This window comes from Pleurodeles waltl, chromosome 7 (assembly GCF_031143425.1).
Source record: "Pleurodeles waltl isolate 20211129_DDA chromosome 7, aPleWal1.hap1.20221129, whole genome shotgun sequence".
NCBI classification, from domain to species: Eukaryota; Metazoa; Chordata; class Amphibia; order Caudata; family Salamandridae; genus Pleurodeles; species Pleurodeles waltl.
The window spans coordinates 78,328,245-78,350,086 of NC_090446.1; the positions used below are offsets into that span (position 1 = coordinate 78,328,245).

General features: G+C 47.5%; 1 protein-coding gene across 1 annotated transcript in view; it reads left to right on the top strand.

Annotated features, from left to right (window-relative positions):
• Positions 1 to 21,842, top strand: part of LOC138246827 (alpha-2-macroglobulin-like protein 1) — a 262,402-nt gene that overhangs the window by 71,659 nt on the left and 168,901 nt on the right. The window contains exons 10-13 of the mRNA XM_069201584.1: positions 576 to 685; positions 17,700 to 17,855; positions 18,704 to 18,934; positions 19,764 to 19,845. Of these exons, the coding sequence (XP_069057685.1) occupies positions 576 to 685; positions 17,700 to 17,855; positions 18,704 to 18,934; positions 19,764 to 19,845 (579 nt within the window). The remainder of the gene's footprint in view (positions 1 to 575; positions 686 to 17,699; positions 17,856 to 18,703; positions 18,935 to 19,763; positions 19,846 to 21,842) is intronic.

Consider the following 21,842-nt stretch of genomic DNA (forward strand, 5'->3'; position numbering starts at 1 on the left):
GTTTGGATTCTGCTCCGACCGCCTGCTGTAGTGGTTGAAGCACATCTGATGACGTGACTGACGGCTTCCCCAGTGGCGTAACGAAACTTAAAGGGGACCTCCTGCAAAGTACCTGTAGGGGGGCTACCGTCCCCCTGGATACAGTCAGGGGCCTACCTGCCGCCCGTGCACAGTGTACTGTGCTGCGGGCCCCCTCCCCGCACCGCAGGCACTGAGGGGACCTTTGTTACATCCCTGGTCTTCCCCTTTTTAACCACCTCCTACAAAACAGTGACATGGAATATAAATGTGAGGTCACCCAACCATCCTCTTTTGACCTTTCTGGATATCTTGGCCATGAGAATTGTTCCACACATCTACACTGGGAGAATAAAGCAGACACTTTGGTACTTGAAGTAGAAGACTGAAGTCCCTCTTCTCCAATTGACTTATTTTTAGGAGTGGGCAAAAATAAAACGATAACTTTGAGTGTAGGTCCCAAACTACAGAGATGAGGGGTTTGGCCGAAATATACTGGTTTCATAGCTTATCTTCTGAGGGAGTTTTCTAATCTTTCATGCTGGTTCACCCTACAGGCATCATGGAAGCAGGAGAACGAAATTACCAGGTGTCCTTTGTGGCTGCGACAGCGAAGTTTCAAGCCGTGGAGAATCACTACATCCCCGGAGTACCCTTCACAGGACAGGTGAGGCTTAGAGCAGAGACATGCCGAAGGAACAATGCGAGAGGCCATGAAGGGGACCTACATTTAAGGGACATAATGAAGAATAAGAAGTCTGTAAGAGATACGAAAATAGGATATTGGGATTCCAGATTCCAGGGCGCTGGGATCTCTAAATGGCAGTCTAACTTGTGCACCACACCAATGGGCGTGATCTTTCTGTTGTGTGATAGCTAGGTCCCATCTAGCTGGCAGCCTGCTCTGGCCATAGGTGGAGCATTTTGTATTCTCCTTGAATTCATTTTCTCTGAATATCTGTGGCTCTCTGGTATGTTAGTGTTCGTAGATATGTGTGTGTATATAAGTGTGTGTGTGTGTGTTTGTCTGTGTGTGTGTGGGTGTGCATGTATAGCCCACACTGCGAGGACCAGTTCGGTCCTCATAGTGTGTGTAAACCCTGTCAGTTCAAGACAAACACTATCCTTGTGAGGACCAGTGCGTTAGGAGGACCGTCCCCGAAGTTTGTTTAAGTAGTTTCGAGCGAGTGCATCAAAAAACTAAAAATGCATTTGTATGCCTCGGTCCACTTTATAACCTTCTTTACTATCAAAGCAAGCGTGGAGTTAGAATAGTAAATACACACTTCATTACGGTCAATGGCCGGTCTTCCTATTTATAGGAATGTCATGTTGTGTGTGTGTGTGTGTGTCTGTGCGTGTGTGTGTTGGTAGGTGTCTGAGACCAACAAAAGCAGTGAAAGACTTCACAAATCACTCCCTTAAGGTGTGTTTGCCATTTTCTAAGACAATAAATTAGCCTACCTGTTAGAAATGGGGTTTTTGGTTGGCAGTTAGGTTGCCCTCTGTCCAAGCAAGAACCCTCACTCTAGTCAGGGTAAGTCACACACAATCCAAAATCAGCCTGTGCTCACCCTCCGGTAGCTTGGCACGAGCAGTCAGGCTTAACTTAGAAGGCAATGTGTAAAGCATTTGTGCAATAAATCATACAACACCATAGTATAACACCACAAAAATACACCACACAGTGTTTAGAAAAATATAGAATATTTATCTGGATAATTGTAGGTCAAAACGATCAAAGTTGCAATACGAATTTGTAAAGATATCACTGAAAAGTGATATTAAGAGTCTTTAAGTCTTTAAAAAGCAATAAAGTGTCTTTCAAGCACAGAGTACCTGGTTTCTGGTGGGAAATCTCCTCAGAGGGCCACAGGAGAAGAGATGCGTGGAAAAAGGGGTGTGTGCGTCGTTTTCCGCTCAGCACACACAGACTTGCGTCGTTCTTTTCCACGCGGGGAAGTCGGGCGTCGTTTTCCGGCGCGCAGACAGTCTCTTTTTGTGGATCGCGGGGATTACCAGATGTCCCGGGTCTGTGCGTGGATTCTCCTGCTTATTTTCCGGCTGCGCGTCGTTCTGCGGGGCTGCGCGTCGAAGTTTCGATCTCACGGTAGGCGTCGCGTCGATTTCTCCTTGGAAGTCGGGCGTCGTTTTCCTTGCGAGGCCGTGCGTCGAAATTTTGGTCTCACGGCAGGCGTCGCGTCGATTTCTCCTTGGAAGTCGGGCGGCGTTGTCCTTGCGAGGCCGTGCGTCAAAGTTTCGCACTCACGGTAGGCGTCGCGTCGATTTCTCCTTGGAAGTCGGGCGGCTTTGTCCTTGCGAGGTTGTGCGTCGAAGTCTCGATCGTCCCGAGGGCGTCGCGTTGATCAGCGTCGGTGTGCGGCGTTTTTCTCGCCGCGAAACAAGCTGTGCGTCGAAATTTTCGGCGCACGGAGCGTCCACGTGAAAGGCAGAAGTCTTTTTGGTCCTGAGACTTCAAGGAACAGGAGGCAAGCTCTATCCAAGCCCTTGGAGAGCACTTTCACAGCCAGACAAGAGTTCAGCAAGGCAGCAGGGCAACAGCAAGACAGCAGTCCTTTGGAGAAAGCAGACAGGTGAGTCCTTTGAGCAGCCAGGCAGTTCTTCTTGGCAGGATGTAGTTTCTGGTTCAGGTTTCTTCTCCAGCAAGTGTCTGATGAGGTAGGGCAGAGGCCCTGTTTTATACTAAGTTGTGCCTTTGAAGTGGGGGTGACTTCAAAGAGTCTCTAAGAAATGCACCCGGTTCCCTTTCAGCTCAATCCTGTCTGCCAGAGTCCCAGTAGGGGGTGTGGCAGTCCTTTGTGTGAGGGCAGGCCCTCCACCCTCCCAGCCCAGGAAGACCCATTCAAAATGCAGATGTATGCAAGTGAGGCTGAGTACCCTGTGTTTGGGGTGTGTCTGAGTGAATGCACAAGGAGCTGTCAACTAAACCTAGCCAGACGTGGATTGAAGGGCACAACAAGATTTTAGTGCAAAGAAATGCTCACTTTCTAAAAGTGGCATTTCTAGAATAGTAATATTAAATCCGACTTCACCAGTCAGCAGGATTTTGTATTACCATTCTGGCCATACTAAATATGACCTTCCTGCTCCTTTCAGATCAGCAGCTGCCGCTTCAACAGTGTATGAGGGCAGCCCCAATGTTAGCCTATGAAGGGAGCAGGCCTCACAGTAGTGTAAAAACGAATTTAGGAGTTTTACACTACCAGGACACATAACTACACAGGTACATGTCCTGCCTTTTACCTACACAGCACCCTGCTCTAGGGGATACCTAGGGCACACATTAGGGATGACTTATATGTAGAAAAAGGGGAGTTCTAGGCTTGGCAAGTACTTTTAAATGCCAAGTCGAAGTGGCAGTGAAACTGCACACACAGGCCTTGCAATGGCAGGCCTGAGACAAGGTTAAGGGGCTACTGAGGTGGGTGGCACAACCAGTGCTGCAGGCCCACTAGTAGCATTTAATCTACAGGCCCTAGGCACATGTAGTGCACTCTAATAGGGACTTACAGGTAGATTAAATAGTCAATCATGGATAAACCAATCAATAGTACAATTTACACAGAGAGCATATGCACTTTAGCACTGGTTAGCAGTGGTAAAGTGCTCAGAAGTCAAAAGCCAACAACAGCAGGTCAGAAAAAATAGGAGGAAGGAGGCAAAAAGTTTGGGGATGTCCCTGTCAAAAAGCCAGGTCCAACATGACCCCCCACCAGCCTAAAGCCAGGGGAGAACAATCACTATCCTGATGTACTTCCCTGTTTGAGGCGACAGAACAAGGACCCAGGCCCACAACAGCAGGGGCATGCTCCAGTTCTTCGCCTTCCTGACTCCAATTGGATCCCTCTGTCCATACTCTCAGGGCCCACTAAGCCCATCCATGGGGAACCTTTCTCCTTTCCTGCGGATCCCATCTGTGCAGCACCTAACCTTACTTTGCTCACAGATGTATCCCAGGAGCAGGATAGTACCCCCATGACCAACATAGTGGTGTTGCCCACTCTACCCCTGGGGTGTGACACTTGTCCCCTCCCCAGGGATAACTCTGTCCACCCGGACAGCAAGCCACAGTGATTACTGACAGCTGCCAGGGATGAGAGCCAGGCCCCAGGCCTCTCAAAGCTCTCCAACCACTGTGGCTGTGGAGAGTGGGGGGCGGTAGCCCCAGGTGCTGGGCACCCTTTAACCACTCTCCCTTCCACCAGGTCAGGGATGACAGCCTGAACCTGGTCCTCCCCTCTGGGGCTTTGTACCCTCCTTCCTGGAGCGGTACCCCCAGAGTCCAACATGGCCAGGGGGCTTACAGAAGTCGCCCTGTACCATTCCTCCACCAGTGCAGGGCTGTTAACCTGCCACTGGCCCTCCAACCTGGGGTCTGTACCTTCAGGTGGGACTAGGGCCCGGGGTGAGGCTTCCCTCCCCCTGCCCTCCCTTCTGGGGTCCAGCACCCTCCAACTAGGAGTGGCCTCCTCAGAAGACAACATGGTAGGGGCACTGTTATCAGTAGCCCCTCCCTCCAGGTCCAGGGGGACACCCTGAACCTGGTCTTCCAGCCCAGGGTCTGTCCCCTCAGACTGGATCACCGCCTGGCAAACCAGGACTTCCTGGGGGGCACGCCTACCCCCCACCAGGTCAGAGTTTAACCTCTGCACCTGCCCATTCAACTCAGAGTCACCACCCTGAAGTTGAACAATTGCCTGGCACGCCAGGACTTCCTGGAGGGCACACTGACCCTCCACCAGGTCAGAGTTTAACCTCTGCACCTGACCATTCAACTCAGAGTCACCACCCTGAAGTTGAACAATTGCCTGGCACACCAGGACTTCCTGGAGGGCACACTGACCCTCCACCAGGTCAGAGTTTAACCTCTGCACCTGACCATTCAACTCAGAGTCACCACCCTGAAGTTGAACAGTTGCCTGGCGCACCAGGACTTTCTGGGAGGCACACCTACCTCCCACCAGGTCAGAGTTTAACCTCTGAGCCTGGTTCCCCAACCCAGGGTCACCACCCTGAGGTTGGGCAATTGCCTGGCACGCCAGGACTTTCTGGGGGGCACACCTACCCCCCACCAGGTCAGAGTTTAACCTCTGAACCTGGTCATCCAACCCAGAGTCAACACCCTGAGGTGGGACAATTGCCTGGCACAGCAGGGCTTCTTGGGAGGCACACCTACCTCCCACCAGGTCAGAGTTTAACCTCTGAACCTGGGTATCCAACCCAGAGTCAGCACTCTGAGGTTGAACAATTGCCTGGCACGCCAGGACTTTCTGGAGGGCACACTGACCCTCCACCAGGTCAGAGTTTAACCTCTGAACTGGGCCATTCAACTCAGAGTTACCACCCTGAAGTAGAACAATCGCCTGGCACGCCAGGACTTCCTGGAGGGCACACTGACCCTCCACCAGGTCAGAGTTTAACCTCTGAACCTGGTTCTCCAACCTAGGGTCACCATCCTGAGGTTGGACAACTGCCTGGTACACCAGGGCTTTCTGGGGGGCACACCTACCCCCCACCAGGTCAGAGGTTAACCTCTGAACCTGGATATCCAACCCAGAGTCACCACCCTGAGGTTGAACCATTGCCTGGCAGGCCAGGACTTTCAGGGAGGCACACCTACCTCCCACCAGGTCAGAGTTTGACCTCTTCACCTGGTAAGCCAACCCAGAGTCACCACCCTGAGGTTGAGCCATTGCCTGGCATTCCAGGACTTTCTGGGGGGCACATCTACCCCCCACCAGGTCAAAGTTTAACCTCTGAACCCGGTTATCCAACCCAGAGTCACCACCCTGAGGTTGAATCCTTGCCTGGCATGCCAGGACTTCCTGGGGGGCACTCTCACCCCCCACAAGGGACACGCCGTCCCCAAGGGCCACACAAGAGTCTGGTTGGCGCAGGTCTCCCGACCTCTGCCCATCCGGCAGAGTCTGGGTTTCCCCCAAACCAGAAACGGTCTCACCTGGGTCATTCCTGGGGGGCTCTGCTCTCAGAGCTGACCCCTGACTTTCAAGATCCTCCACTGGGGTCTGCCACCCCCTCTCAACCCTATGTCTGGACTTCTGCACCCCCTCACTAGGAGTGGTACTGCCAGACACCAGAACTGTTGGGATGCTGTCTACAGTCATCCCCCCAAGTTCTTCTGACACTGCGGGGCTTCCCTCAAAAGGTGGCCCTACGGTACAGGTTAGGCTCTGAGACCTACCTGGGACACTACAATCCTTTCCCACCTCACTTGGTCGGGAACCACCTAGACCACTCCCTTCAGGAGCACCCCCAAATGCCTCTTCAGACTCTCTGGTACTCACCCAAAAGTCTGCCTCCACTGTAAGTTCCCTGGGGTCAGAGAACTCACACTCCACCTGGTGTTGGCGTAGCTCTGGAAAATAAGGACCAGACATATGCTCTCCAGCAATTACATCACTCTGCCCTTCACATGTATTAACCACAGTACCCTTCACCCAACCACCTAGTAACTCAACCTTGGAAAAGCACTCTACTTCACCCTCCTGAGACTGGTGAGACAGTATCTGTCTGTCCCTGACACTCAACCCAAACTCTTCTGGGATGTCTCTACACTCTATATCCAGGACGTCCACCAGGGGGGAACCCTTTTCTCTGTCACTCTCTGCTAGAGTCAGTAAAGTGTCCCTCCCCCCAGTAGGAATATGACTCCCTGTGCCAGTTCCCCAATCCTTCTCAGGGACCCTGTGCATAACGGGAACTACCTCATACCCTTGAACCGCCTGGGGTGTGTCAACTCTCTTCTTCAAGTTGGGCACCACATCTCTGGGCTTGTGCCCTTCTTCAGCAGTACTAGATGCAAGATTTTTGCTGCCACCATCTGAACTGGACTCAGCCCTTCCGGCCTCCAGTTTCAGCTCTTTACAGCTCAGCTCTTGAGCTGCAATTTTTTCTTCTTCCAGGGCTAAGAGACTTGCTGCCTCAGCCCTTTCAATAAACTCATCTAGCTCTTCCATCCACCGTGCTTGAGCCATGAGCCATTCTTTTTTCACTGGGTCTCTTTCCTCATCTGAGTCGTCCTCCTCCTCCTCTGAGGGGTACTTAGTCATTTGGTTTCTTGCTGCCTCTCTCTCTGCCCATCTGTCTTCCTCCCAGACTATGTAGGCACGTAGCATCTCTGCTTTAGTAGATCTCTTTGCTACAGGAAGGCCACATTCTCTGCAAAGCTTCCTTAGGTCAGCCTTAGTGAGGTGGTCAGTAGGCAAAAAGAATAAGTAGGTAAGCGATCCCATTCTGATAGGATCTTACCAGCAAAAACCAAAATCCAAAGTCCAAAATATCAATAGTATATCCAGGAGGACATCAGAGACCAAAAGTCAAAAAAGAGATAAAAAATCAAGTTGACCTTCAACTGTGGGTAGGTAGTGAAATACTTAGCTACTGTATGTCACTGCACAAACACAAGTCCTATCCTCACCGCTGATCACCAATGTTAGAAATGGGGTTTTTGGTTGGCAGTTAGGTTGCCCTCTGTCCAAGCAAGAACCCTCACTCTAGTCAGGGTAAGTCACACACAATCCAAAATCAGCCTGTGCTCACCCTCCGGTAGCTTGGCACGAGCAGTCAGGCTTAACTTAGAAGGCAATGTGTAAAGCATTTGTGCAATAAATCATACAACACCATAGTATAACACCACAAAAATACACCACACAGTGTTTAGAAAAATATAGAATATTTATCTGGATAATTGTAGGTCAAAACGATCAAAGTTGCAATACGAATTTGTAAAGATATCACTGAAAAGTGATATTAAGAGTCTTTAAGTCTTTAAAAAGCAATAAAGTGTCTTTCAAGCACAGAGTACCTGGTTTCTGGTGGGAAATCTCCTCAGAGGGCCACAGGAGAAGAGATGCGTGGAAAAAGGGGTGTGTGCGTCGTTTTCCGCTCAGCACACACAGACTTGCGTCGTTCTTTTCCACGCGGGGAAGTCGGGCGTCGTTTTCCGGCGCGCAGACAGTCTCTTTTTGTGGATCGCGGGGATTACCAGATGTCCCGGGTCTGTGCGTGGATTCTCCTGCTTATTTTCCGGCTGCGCGTCGTTCTGCGGGGCTGCGCGTCGAAGTTTCGATCTCACGGTAGGCGTCGCGTCGATTTCTCCTTGGAAGTCGGGCGTTGTTTTCCTTGCGAGGCCGTGCGTCGAAATTTTGGTCTCACGGCAGGCGTCGCGTCGATTTCTCCTTGGAAGTCGGGCGGCGTTGTCCTTGCGAGGCCGTGCGTCAAAGTTTCGCACTCACGGTAGGCGTCGCGTCGATTTCTCCTTGGAAGTCGGGCGGCTTTGTCCTTGCGAGGTTGTGCGTCGAAGTCTCGATCGTCCCGAGGGCGTCGCGTTGATCAGCGTCGGTGTGCGGCGTTTTTCTCGCCGCGAAACAAGCTGTGCGTCGAAATTTTCGGCGCACGGAGCGTCCACGTGAAAGGCAGAAGTCTTTTTGGTCCTGAGACTTCAAGGAACAGGAGGCAAGCTCTATCCAAGCCCTTGGAGAGCACTTTCACAGCCAGACAAGAGTTCAGCAAGGCAGCAGGGCAACAGCAAGACAGCAGTCCTTTGGAGAAAGCAGACAGGTGAGTCCTTTGAGCAGCCAGGCAGTTCTTCTTGGCAGGATGTAGTTTCTGGTTCAGGTTTCTTCTCCAGCAAGTGTCTGATGAGGTAGGGCAGAGGCCCTGTTTTATACTAAGTTGTGCCTTTGAAGTGGGGGTGACTTCAAAGAGTCTCTAAGAAATGCACCCGGTTCCCTTTCAGCTCAATCCTGTCTGCCAGAGTCCCAGTAGGGGGTGTGGCAGTCCTTTGTGTGAGGGCAGGCCCTCCACCCTCCCAGCCCAGGAAGACCCATTCAAAATGCAGATGTATGCAAGTGAGGCTGAGTACCCTGTGTTTGGGGTGTGTCTGAGTGAATGCACAAGGAGCTGTCAACTAAACCTAGCCAGACGTGGATTGAAGGGCACAACAAGATTTTAGTGCAAAGAAATGCTCACTTTCTAAAAGTGGCATTTCTAGAATAGTAATATTAAATCCGACTTCACCAGTCAGCAGGATTTTGTATTACCATTCTGGCCATACTAAATATGACCTTCCTGCTCCTTTCAGATCAGCAGCTGCCGCTTCAACAGTGTATGAGGGCAGCCCCAATGTTAGCCTATGAAGGGAGCAGGCCTCACAGTAGTGTAAAAACGAATTTAGGAGTTTTACACTACCAGGACACATAACTACACAGGTACATGTCCTGCCTTTTACCTACACAGCACCCTGCTCTAGGGGATACCTAGGGCACACATTAGGGATGACTTATATGTAGAAAAAGGGGAGTTCTAGGCTTGGCAAGTACTTTTAAATGCCAAGTCGAAGTGGCAGTGAAACTGCACACACAGGCCTTGCAATGGCAGGCCTGAGACAAGGTTAAGGGGCTACTGAGGTGGGTGGCACAACCAGTGCTGCAGGCCCACTAGTAGCATTTAATCTACAGGCCCTAGGCACATGTAGTGCACTCTAATAGGGACTTACAGGTAGATTAAATAGTCAATCATGGATAAACCAATCAATAGTACAATTTACACAGAGAGCATATGCACTTTAGCACTGGTTAGCAGTGGTAAAGTGCTCAGAGGTCAAAAGCCAACAACAGCAGGTCAGAAAAAATAGGAGGAAGGAGGCAAAAAGTTTGGGGATGTCCCTGTCAAAAAGCCAGGTCCAACACTACCTTTAAGAGTTTTTTGGCTGGGATTGTTCCCTGGGAACGAGGAGCCATCATGTGTGGGCACATCAGAGATTTTCTAGCATTCTGCAAGGATCCATCCTTAACTTCGGCTCACACACATTTGCTCATTTCTCAAAGTCTTAAACTCACTCATGCTTATGCCTTCTTCATGCCAACACTTACTGTGTGGTGGTGGAGCATGCCACTAATATATCATATTATATCATTTGTTCTTTGTTGTTGGGCACTGTATACTAAAGAATTATATATTTTTTTTACACCAGCAGAATTTGGGAAGAAGGAGCATTCAGAGATTTTGCCTTGACCACTTTCAAAACTGGTGGCAGGTGTGGAATGCATAGTGGAGAGTGTAGTCTGCACCTGTGGAGTTTAGCAAAAATCAGAAGCTGGCATAGTCTAATGCATTTTCGAAAACACAGTTGAAGTTTAGTAATCAATGGTTTCCATATATAACCCACGAATAACTAAGGGCCAGATTTAGCAAAGGTTTTTACCCATTCTGTGTCTATGGGAAAAAGTGTTCGTACATATGGCCCTAAGTTCGGTGCCCTGTTGCCGCCAGCTAAGGTAAATAATAAGATGGTACATATACATGTGATTTAGAAAGCGCAAGCCTTGCTGCGGTGCTGTGACACATACGCTCACAGGGCTGTGGTCAGAGAAGGTATTTGTTGGAGGGATATCACTCCAGGTGGCTGAAAGTGCAGATTACCACTCATCTGACTGATGAGTTTAGTTGACCTAGAGCAAGACTGAAATATTTTGTGGACAATGGAAATGAGCATCGCAGGACACCAATCTTTCATCACGAGAGGGTCATGGGACAGTTGAATAGGATGGTGAGGGAATGTTTGAAACTGGAAGTAACTTTATGGCATGACTTGAGATCTGAGATGGAGAAATGAAATATAACACATCAACAGCCACTGCATTGAACGCCTTGCCAGGTTCTCTTAGAGGTGTTGCAAGAAGTCAAAGACCAGAATTTATCTGGGAAGGAAACAATTCGAGGAAGGCCATCGTGGATAGCAGGAATTTGAGATAGTGGCTTGTAATTTTCTGGAGAAATATAGTGAAAGAAAGGGCATACCTTTGTTAACGTTCCGTGCAGATAACTTGTCTGTGTGGGATTTTAAAGGGCGCGATTGTGGTGATTGAGGAAGGCAGTGACAACTGTATGAAGGTGATGTCTGGGTGGCGAGATGTCTGTGGTAGGATTTGTTACAGACCAGCTCATCTTAAGGGCTTTCTTTAAGTGCAAGGCTGGTGTGTTCTTTTTTTTCAACTTCTTGTTCTAAAATTAGTGTCGCACCAAAGCCGTAACTGGTTGCGAGGCACTATCATCCAGAAATAAGATATAACCAGAGGGGAGCCTCCCCGACTTCCCCCTGTGTCTGTGCTGAATGGTGGTGACCGGTGGGTCACATGTAGAATGTTATAAATAAAGTAATGCCAGGAGGACGGGGATCAGTGTAAGATACGGTGAGTAGTTGTTACCCTGCTGGCTCTGTAAAAACAAGAAAGTTAATCTGTGTATTATTTAATGCGCAAGCGCTTGCGCATATGCCAATCGACAACCAAGGCACACGACATAGCATTTGGCAACGAGGGGTGGCACCCATATGTGCACTACACACGCCGTGGTGGCCGCGTGTCAATCGCGGTGCTCGTGCCTTGCGTGTATCGACGCCGACGCCCCTCCCGACGTCAGACCGTCAGAAAAGCAGGGGCGTGCCAGGTCAACCCGCCAGAAGACTCTGCATCGACCCAGCAAGGCGGAGTGTGCTGTCCCAGTCGAGGAGCAAGCGTCCGTTTATCTCCTGGGCCCTGCCTCCGTTCTCTGCAGTGTGCAGCCTCCTGTCAGAGAAGACGTGCTAAGTCTGTGAGAAGCACACAGCACCAGCAGATTCAATACTCTGTCGCCCAGCAACCACCCACAAGGTACAGGAGGCAATATAAATAATAATAATAATAATAATAAAGAAAGAAGGAAGACAACGTAAGCAAACAGAAAAAAAAACAGGACTAGTGTTAATCTTAACACAGACTGTAGAGTGCACAAACAAACAAGCATTGACACAAGCAACACAAGAGCCACAAAAGAAAAAGGGGACTATTACATGGGGATAGAGCTTTATACGGACACACATCGCCTTACAGCCACAGAACAAACTGAGCCAGCATCATATATCAATAATAAAGACTACGAGATCTAGGCATCTATCCTCCCACCCTGTGCACTGCAAATCAGAGAGAGAGCCACATCACACACCACAGGCCCTGATTCAATATGGCCACCATCCCTCCAACTGAGCCTTTTGTCATTGATGTGCCCCGTCTGCACAAGCCCCGTGATGGAAAGACTGGGTAGACTGAGTACTGCTATTCTTTGAGGCCACCAAAGTCAAAGACGCACAAAAGAGGGTGATGATCCTACAACTCGGAGGAAAATACTTCTACAAAATATCCAAGAACCTCACAGAAGCCACTCCCAAAACACATCTGATCCTCATAGCGGCCCTCAATATGCACTTTGAGCCCATGACAAATATAGACTATTAAGGTTTTATATTCTGGCAAGCCAGACAACAAGCAGAAGAATCAAATGATTCATTCCACATGAGTCTCAAAGATGTAGCCAGAACATGTAGGTTTGCAGATGAGACCGAGGAGATCAGAGGCCAAGTAATCCAGGGGTGCGCATCAGCAAAGCTGCGGGAACAAATTCTCGAGGAGTCAGGGAGATCCCTACCTGATATCCTCATGATGGGACTCACCAAATAGTTATCCAAGGCTCAAGCTTCACACATGGAGGCAGCTCTCCAAAGACCAATCAAGGTAGAGCCCGTGAACGCAGTAACGATGCCTTCTAACAAAACCAGGCCCAGAAACAGCCGACTACTACAAAGACTATGTGGGTACTGTGGTGAACCGTCCCACAGACCAAGTGACTGCCCCGCTAGAGGCAAAAAAACTGCAGGCTGCGGAAAGCTCAATCACTTTGTAAAGGTGTGCAGATTGAGCAAACCATGACAAGGGAATGCCTCTGTCAACAATGTTGAAAGGAAGTCCAAGAAAGGCAGTGACATGGATGACGACAATGCTGAGGAACATGTCATTCACTCCCTATTTACCATAGGCAATGCAGCCCAATCGTCAAAGAAACTGCTGCGGTGCCAGATCAATGTAGGCACCCACCCGACCATTGATGTGGTTGATACGGGAGCCTCCATAAATATTTTAGCTGCTGACGTGTACCACCAGAGGGTCCCTGCACCTACCTTAGAACCAGCAAAAATAAAAGTGTACACATATGGTCAGAGAACTCCACTTGCTCTCAAGGGTCGATTCCAGACGTCCATAGCATATGGTTCAAAATCAGTCCATGCTCAAGTACACGGACCGGAAGAAGGTCATGGGATGCTGCTTGGGTGCCAAACAGCCGAAGAATTAGGAGTCGTCACTTTTGCTTTTGCCAAACACCAAGAGTCGGTAACTGAACTCCTTCAACAGTTTTGCGACGTGTTTGAGGGTATAGGCTGTTTGCGTCATCAAGAGGTAAAGCTACACATAGACAAGCCCGTGCAGCCTGTAGCACTCCGGCACCGACGCATTGCGTTCCACCTCAGATAACAGGTGGAAAAAGAATTGAACAAACTTGAGGAAGCTGGCATCATAGAACGAGTCACCGGGCCCACGCCCAGGGTATCTCCGATTGTGGTCGCGCAGAAGCCCAAACAACCAGGGAAAGTACACATCTGTGTTGACATGCATCTCCCCAACGTCGCCATCAAGCACGAAAGACATCTGATCCCCAAGATAGATTACTTGATCGGCGAACTAAGTGGCTCCTGCTGGTTCTCCAAGCAAGACCTGCGCTTGGGATCCCATCAATTGGTTCAGGCAAAGGAATCACGCTACATAACGACATTTTCAATGCATGTGCGATTAAGGCGCTACAAAAGGTTAAAGTTCGGCATCTCCAGTGCGGCAGAAGTTTTTCAAAATGTCATCCAAGAGCTTCTGGCAGATTCGCCAGGCACAATCAATGTCAGCGATGACATCTTCGTCTATGCAGCAGCCATCCCCGAGCATAACGCCAGGCTCAAGATTGTGCTACATCGGATTATGGAAGCTGGTCTAACCCTCCACCGCCAAAAGATTGAATTCCTCACCCGCTGAATCCAATTCTTTGGACATGTATTCTATGCAGATGGAGTTGAACCTGATCCTGAGAAGGTATGAGACATTAAGAATGCGCCCCACCCACCACTGTGACTGAAATTCGAAGTTTTCTAGGTATGGTCAAATACTGTGGCCGTTTCATTAAAGACCTTTCTATGCTAACACAGCCACTCAGAAACCTGACAAAATCCTCGGAACCGTGGGTGTGGGAGTCCGCTCAGCAAAGTGCATTTGAAGCCACCAAAGATGCTCTGTCTAGTGACACTATACTCTGATATTTTGATCCACGCAAAGACGCTAAGGCCCATATTTATACTTTTTTAGCGCAGCATTTGCCTCATTTTTGATGCAAAAGCGGCGCAAACTTGCAAAATACAATTGCATTTTGTAAGTTTGCGCCATTTTTGCGTCAAAAAGCAGCGCAAAGGCGGTGCTAAAAAAGTATAAATATGGGCCTAAGATTGCAGTTGATGCTGGTCCAAAAGGTTTAGGAGCCGTGCTGCTTCAAAAACACAGCAGCGATGAATGGTCACCAGTGGCATTTGCGAGCCGGTCATTGACTGACACTGAACAACAGTACTCCCAAATCGAGAAAGAAGCCATTGCTGTACACTGGGGATGCAAACATTTTCATCTTTATGTCTATGGACGACCATTCCTTGTCACTACTGACCATAAGCCACTCATTCTCCTTTTTAATGGCACTGCGTCAAAACCTCCACCGTGGATAGAAAAGTGGATGCTCCAATTGCAGGACTATCAATGTCATCTAGAATATATTGCAGAGTCAGATAACCCAGCTGACTACTTGTCTCGCCATCCTCGAGCCGCTACTGAAAGCGAGGTCCATGAAGCTCAGAAAACTGAGGAGTATGTGAGGTATGTGTCTGACAGATCCCGACCAATACCGGTCTCGACTGAAATGATAATTCAGGCGACGTCCAAAGATGACTGCCTTTAAAAAACTCTATAAGTGGTCCGCTCAAACCAATGGCATGTTTTCAAGAAGAAATTGACATTACTCACACCAGCCTCACAATGGATAATGGAAAGCCTCTATCATGTTTGCAATGAACTGTCTGTTGACACCGATGGGTGTTTGCTGTGAGGCTGCCGGCTGGTCATTCCAACATCCCTCACTGACCGGGTGGTCCAGTTAGCACACCATGGACACCAGGGAATGGTGAAAACTAAAAGTCGCTTACAAACAAAAGTATGGATTCCCCTAATGGATGAGCAGGTTGAGAGTGTAGTACGACCATGTGCATGGCGTCAAGCTTCCGGGGACCCTAGCAGGCCTGTTCCTATAGAAACCGAGCCAGGGCCACAACAACCATGGTTTTCTGCCAGTCTCGATTTTGGGAGTCTACCTGATGGTCAACACACCATGGTGATGATTGATGATTTTTCCAAATACCCCGAGGTAGAAATCATCCCCGCTCTCACCACTGACATTGTGATTCCCAGAATTGAGAAGATCATAGCCACTCACGGTCTCATCTCTGAAATAAGAACGGACAACGGTCCTCCCTTCCAGAGCAAGGAGCTTGCATCGTACTTCGAGATCACTGGCATCCGGCATCGGCGGATCACATTGAGATGGCCCCAACTGAACGGAGAGGTCGAGAGATTCATGAGGACCTTAAACAAGGTTGCTCGTATTGTTGCAGTCTAGTAAGTATTCCATATATTCCTTCTCAGGGAACTATCGACAGACTCCACATTCTACTACTGGCCAAGCTCCTAGACATGTTTCTCTAGGTCGGGTAGTTGTGGACTCTATTCCTCATCACTGGCAGTGGGTGCCTGAGGCCATTGATGATTTTCGGGTTCACCAGAAATGGATCAATGTCAACCGGAAACCTAGCCGCAGACGTCATGCAAGAGAATCGGATTTGCATGTAGGACACATTGTCCTACTAAAGGAGAACTCCTCAGGAAGCAAATTCTGCCTGCCGCTCAATAAGAACCCTTGGACCATCATCCAATGGAACGTATCCATGATTGTTGCCAGGAGAAAGCTTCCACTGTTACACTGAACATTTCCATGTTCAAGAAGTTTCACTCTCCACCAACCACTGGTGACAATGAGTCTGATTCACTTTTGCCTGGTGGTGATCAGGTGGCTGCGTCTGACTCAAATGATGATGTCTCGAATTCCCAGGCCGTGTTGAGCCCCCCATCTGAACGGGGTGCTGCTGACGTGCCACCTGTAGGTGTTTCTGACTGGGTTCCTGATGTAGAGAGGTCTACCCGTACCCGGTATAGGTTACGTGATAATCCTGCCTCATCTCAGCGGTTGCGTGATCATCTAGTCTGAACTGCTATTATTCAAGGCGGTTAAGTTTCCAGTAGTTTGTGTTATTTGTTTTGGGAGGAATGTAGTGTTGCGCCAGTGACGTAACTGGTTGCGAGGCATTACCATCCAGAAATAAGATATAACCAGAGGGGTGCCTCCCTGACTCCCCTCCGTGTCTGTGCTGAATGGTGGTGACCGGTGGGTCACGTGTAGAATGTTATAAATAAAGTAATGCCAGCAGGGCGGGGATCAGAGTGAGATACGGCGAGTAATTCTTACCCCGCTGGCTCTGTAAAAACCAGAAAGTGCATCTGTGTATTATTTAATGCGCATGTGCCAAACAACAATCAATGCACACGACATAACAATAAAGAGCAGGTGTGTCACACACTGGGGTGTGTGTGTTAGTGAGTAGATGGTTCATGCGTGTGTGTGGTATGTAGATGTACTTGGTGAACTTTGTGTGTTGGTGTCAGGCGCGAGGTTTGTACTGGGTGTGTTATACACGGTTGTACTTTGTCCTGCGTTTGTGTGTGCATGTGCCTCTCCTTCATTTTGCTAACTTATACTGAAATTTTGCTGCGGAATGGGCAATGGTTCTAACTCTAGAAGTAGTGATATCACAAAACTACTGGCACTTGGGGAGCCAGGGGAGTAACATAAGCAGTTTCTAACTTTTCCACATACTCTCGTAGTTTTCCCTTCTGAGTGTTAGATGCCAAGGTTAATTTGTAAAACATATTGTAAGTACTCCCTGCTTAGCTTTTTCTCATGAGCACTCTACATCTGTGTCCCTATATTAACTCTGGAGTATTTCGTACATGAGCGTGTAGCTTGCCAAGCTTTTTCTTGGGAGCAATTAAACAAAAATGACATTAGTGTGCAAAGCCATTTGTCAAGCTCGGAGAATCTTTTGGCAGCTTGGAATAATTTTACCTTTTATTGGCAGCAGGTGAGATGCTATTTGTTCATGTAATATAATCCACAAATCATTTACTGCCACTGAGTGTGACTTATGGCCTGATTTCTATCTTGGTGGATGGGTTACTCTGTGACAGACATGACGGTCATTCTGTCTGCTGTATTACAATTTCCAGAGGATATAATGGAATCATAATACGGCGAACGAGGTATCTGTCACATCTTGCCACTGTATTACAAACTACATATGATATAATGGAATAATAATGTGGCGGATGGGATATCCATCATGTTTGTGACAGAGAAACCCCGTCTGCAAAGATCGAAATCAAGCCCTTACTCAAGGAAACTCTGGAGTAAATCACAATTATGCATGGTTTTGCAAGTTCTACAGCAGTTAAAAAAACACATCAGAAGAAACCCATTAAAAAAATTATTCTTTTTATGCTTTTGAACACTAATATCAGCACCAACAGGTACACCGCACCATTGATATGTGTCCGTGTTTCCTCGTCTTTCTGTAGATAAAGGTGGTGGATGCCAGTGGAGATGCCATGATGGGACAAGGTGTGAGACTTCAAGGAAATGGTGTATCACAAGAACACCTTACTGACAATGAGGGGCTGATCTCCTTCTCCCTAAACACCTCTGGCTGGGACAGCTCTGAAGTGTATCTACAGGTATATCCACAGATCGAGAGATCAGATCACAGTATACCAGGGTTCATTAAAAGCATCTAAAATACTTTGCAGTGAACAGACCAATGTAGGGCTGATCTCACAGTGTTTCTTTGTTGGAGGCATTTGAAGGGGGTGTAGAGGCACTGGGAGGATCATAACGCTGGATATTGGGTCAATGCTGTAGAAGGCAGAAAGGTGCCTCTAACACAAAGATGGGCGAGTTCCATTTCAAAGATAAGGATGAGTGAGTTCCCTCTCAAAAGATAATGATTGTTGAGTTTCAGCTGAAAGATGATGATGGGTGGGTTCCATCTTAAAAGGAAATGATGGGTGAGATTCAGCTCATCTATAATGCTGGATGAGTCCAATGTCAAAAGATGATAATGGGTGAGTTCCATCTCACAACATAATGGTGGGTGAGTTCTGTCAAAAATGGAAGAATGAGTCTAACTTTATGTGGACACTGGGTGAAGGCTGTCTCAGAGAGAAGAGTTTCCATCACACCTCAATGTGCAGAATGTCAGTGTTAGTCTAAAGAGCAGATAGGTTTTAACATTATAATGGGTACGTGAGGTGAGGGGGGCAGCACTGGCTCACTGGGGAAAGAGTCTCAACACAGCGGGTGAGGGGGGTGAGAGGAGCCTGTGGGCTATACTGTTACAGATGAATGATTACATTTCTATCAAAAAACATCTTGGAGTCATTAATTTAATTTCAGCCCTTTCTCTTTTCCCAACTCTTCGCTTCATCGTCCCACAAGTGCCCTGCTTTGTTCTTTCTTTGTACCTCCATCTCTTTCCCCATGGCTTGAAGTGTTATCACTGTATGTTTCTTTCCTTTCTTGACAGGCAATAATTACACGTGATCCTCCTGGCCATGATCCAGGGGTTATCCGTTTATACTACCAAGATGCCCATCTTTCCCTAGTACCCCTCTTCTCCAGCATCAGTAGCTGGATGAAGATCCAACCTCCGGAAGGTACTATGTCCTGCAATCAAACCAAGGACATCCAGGTGAACTACAAGCTTGATGCTAAGGACCTCAGACCTGGTGCCACATACATAAATTTCTATTACTATGTAAGTTCTCCAAGAAGTAAGTACCCCGAGATAGTATGTCATTGACTAAGGCAGACTTGTGTCAGGTCACAGCATTTCTGAATGTCTCAGAGCGAGGTGGCAATATCCCACCACATTTCACTGATCCTTGGGTGCACTAGCACACCACACTGAACTGTCACACAACATTGAACCCTAGAATGCTAACCATCTGTCTCCTAAGGACACTCATTTACCACACTGCACCCCTGTATTAATATCCCATCAGTCTGCACTGCATTGCAATGTTCCTAACTCGCCACCCTGAACTGTATTTTCATGAGACTATCTCATCAAACTTCAGTAAATTCTTGAAACACAGACCCACAATACTTTTAAGAGGTTCTCCAAAGTTGGAGGTCTTGTGAAATGAGTCATTGAATTCTCTTTTTGTATGTTTTAGGTGCTTTCAAATGGTTGATGGGTTAGCAATACAAATATTTTAATTCTAATTCATCTTCACTAATGCATTACAGGAAAGTGGTCAAAACACTTCTCCTTGCAATCTTCCTGCCTCCTACATTGTCTCCTGCTTTCTCAAGATACGATAATTCACTGCGCCATCACCTAACCACATATAAGGGTCACATACTCGTGTTGTAATGTAAAGTGATCTGTTCTCCTCTGGGTTCAGATCTGTGCTTTAGAAATACACTCAATAAAGTAATAAAGAAAACATTATTATCATCATCATCACCATTTAATATGGTGTCAAGTTATCTTTAAAGGACTCTGGACTTGTGGCAAGAACTTGCAAGTGTGACATAGCTGTTTCACCTATGACTGTTCTTTTCTGCACTTCTGTTTTCAGATCACAGGGAGGAAGGGGGTAGTTTCTGATGGCATGACAGCTAAGTCCATCAACAAAGAGGACTGCAAGGGGAATAAGGAACGTAAGTACATTCTGGGAAGAGGCTGATAGAAATAGAGTGAAAGAGAGAAGGAGAAAAGTCTGTGTGTTAGAGAGAGACGAAATGTATTAGAGAGGAAGTGGGTGAGAAAGAGGTTAGGCAAAAACCAGAGAGAGAAGAGAGAGACTGTGAACTTGTGAAGGACAGAGAGAACACGAGGTAATAAAAGACAAGAAAAATAAAATCATAATAGAGAGAGAGAGAGACAGTGATTTAATGAGAACATACATATTTGTATTCATAGTGATTCTGGTGCTCTTTAGTTAATGCTCATCCTTCTTCCAGCTGGAATTGGAAAGCCTGCCCTGCAGTCAGGACCTAAAAGGGCTTCCTAAAAGGTAGCTGTCACTTGAAATTGTCAGCTGAGGCAGTGAGTGCATGCAGTCCATTCCTTACACACTGATCAGCCAGCCACCTGTCACCACCTGTCCCACCCAGCACCCACATCTTTATCTGCCAGCTAGAGTTGCTGCTTGGCACATGCTTCATCAAGGGGTAGTCGGGGATTTGTTGTGAAAAAGGGTGAGCCAGAACTAAGAATACTGGATTTGCCATGAATTTAATTATTCTTTACTCACTCATTCCGCCTCTCTCGCCTTCCCATGTATGATTACAACCAGATATTACAGGCCCGACAATGCTGGAAGGATGAGAGAGCAAATTCTAGATCAGGCTAAAAAGCAAAGAGGTTTTAGAGAAGGTGCTTTCACTGACTAGTGAGTGTGACTGTGCAGAGTAGCCCAAGTGGCTGCTTTGCACATGCCACCAACAGTTTAGTACTGCTGAAAAGCCTGAGCTTCTGCCTTCGATCTGGTGGAATAAACAGGAAACCTTACAGAAGATTGTACTTCTCTAATGTTGTGAGCCCTAGATATGCAATAAACTATCCACCCAGCAACAAGGGCTTTTGCCGGCTGTGCTAGTAGTGGTCAGTTGTCACAGTTAACTGTGTTGTCCTAAAAAAGGTTGACCTCTCTTCAAATACCTGACCAGAAGCCAGCAGCAAAGTGATTTTGCACTACCTTTTGAAATGATGATTGTCTTGCATTGTAACTCTTTAAAATAGACTGCCCATGAGATTGCAAGAGGCATAATCGCCTGGCAGTCTCTAGAACAACAACCTGAGCCTTCTACAAAAAATGAAAAAAACAGATTCCACCGTGGCAAGAACAGGGAAGTCCAATCTCGTGGGTGTTTAGTTCTCCAATGACTTAGAATTTCTGCCAAGGAGCTTCCTGCCATTTTTTTACATTGATGATGAACTCCAAATATTGTTGGGTGTTGCACTCTGTTTGAAGATTGTTTGCAACAGCCTCTGTAGACTGACCTCTAATCACTCAGTCATCAAATAAAGGATAGAAGTGAATTTCTTGTAGGCACACTGGAGATGTCAATTCACAGATCATCCTTGTAGGTTCCCCTGGAGCAGAACTGAGGCTCATTGGAAGACATTTGTACTTGTAATACTTAGCTTTAATTAAAATCCTTTTGATGCAAAGTATTTGAGATATTATTACTAAGTGTAGAGTGGCCACCAGAAGGAATGTATGCTGATGCTACTTGTCCTACATTGGCCTTAAGCATCTTGTTATGAGAGAAGAAAGTAACTGTAATGGAAAAACAGGATCTTCTCAAGATTTGGAATGTTTGATAATGCACTGAAGCTCCTCAGTCTCCTGATTTATCTTTGAAAATAATTTTGGAAGGTTAGTAGGGCATTGGAGGTAGGTTTCTGGCTACATTTTCCAATATTATTTCTGGAATTCATTGGAAGGGTGTGATTGGCATCTGAGTATGCATCCGAAGCTTGAGTTATTTCTCTCCAACAATGAGTGACGGTGCAGGCAGGCTTGGTTTTAGCACTGAATGGGTAATTTTCTGTGCCACAGAGATAGTGGAGGACATATTCTTCTCAGTGTCTTTAGTGGAATGGTAGACTGCTTCTTTATGCAAAGCTTCATGGAACTAAACCATCAGCA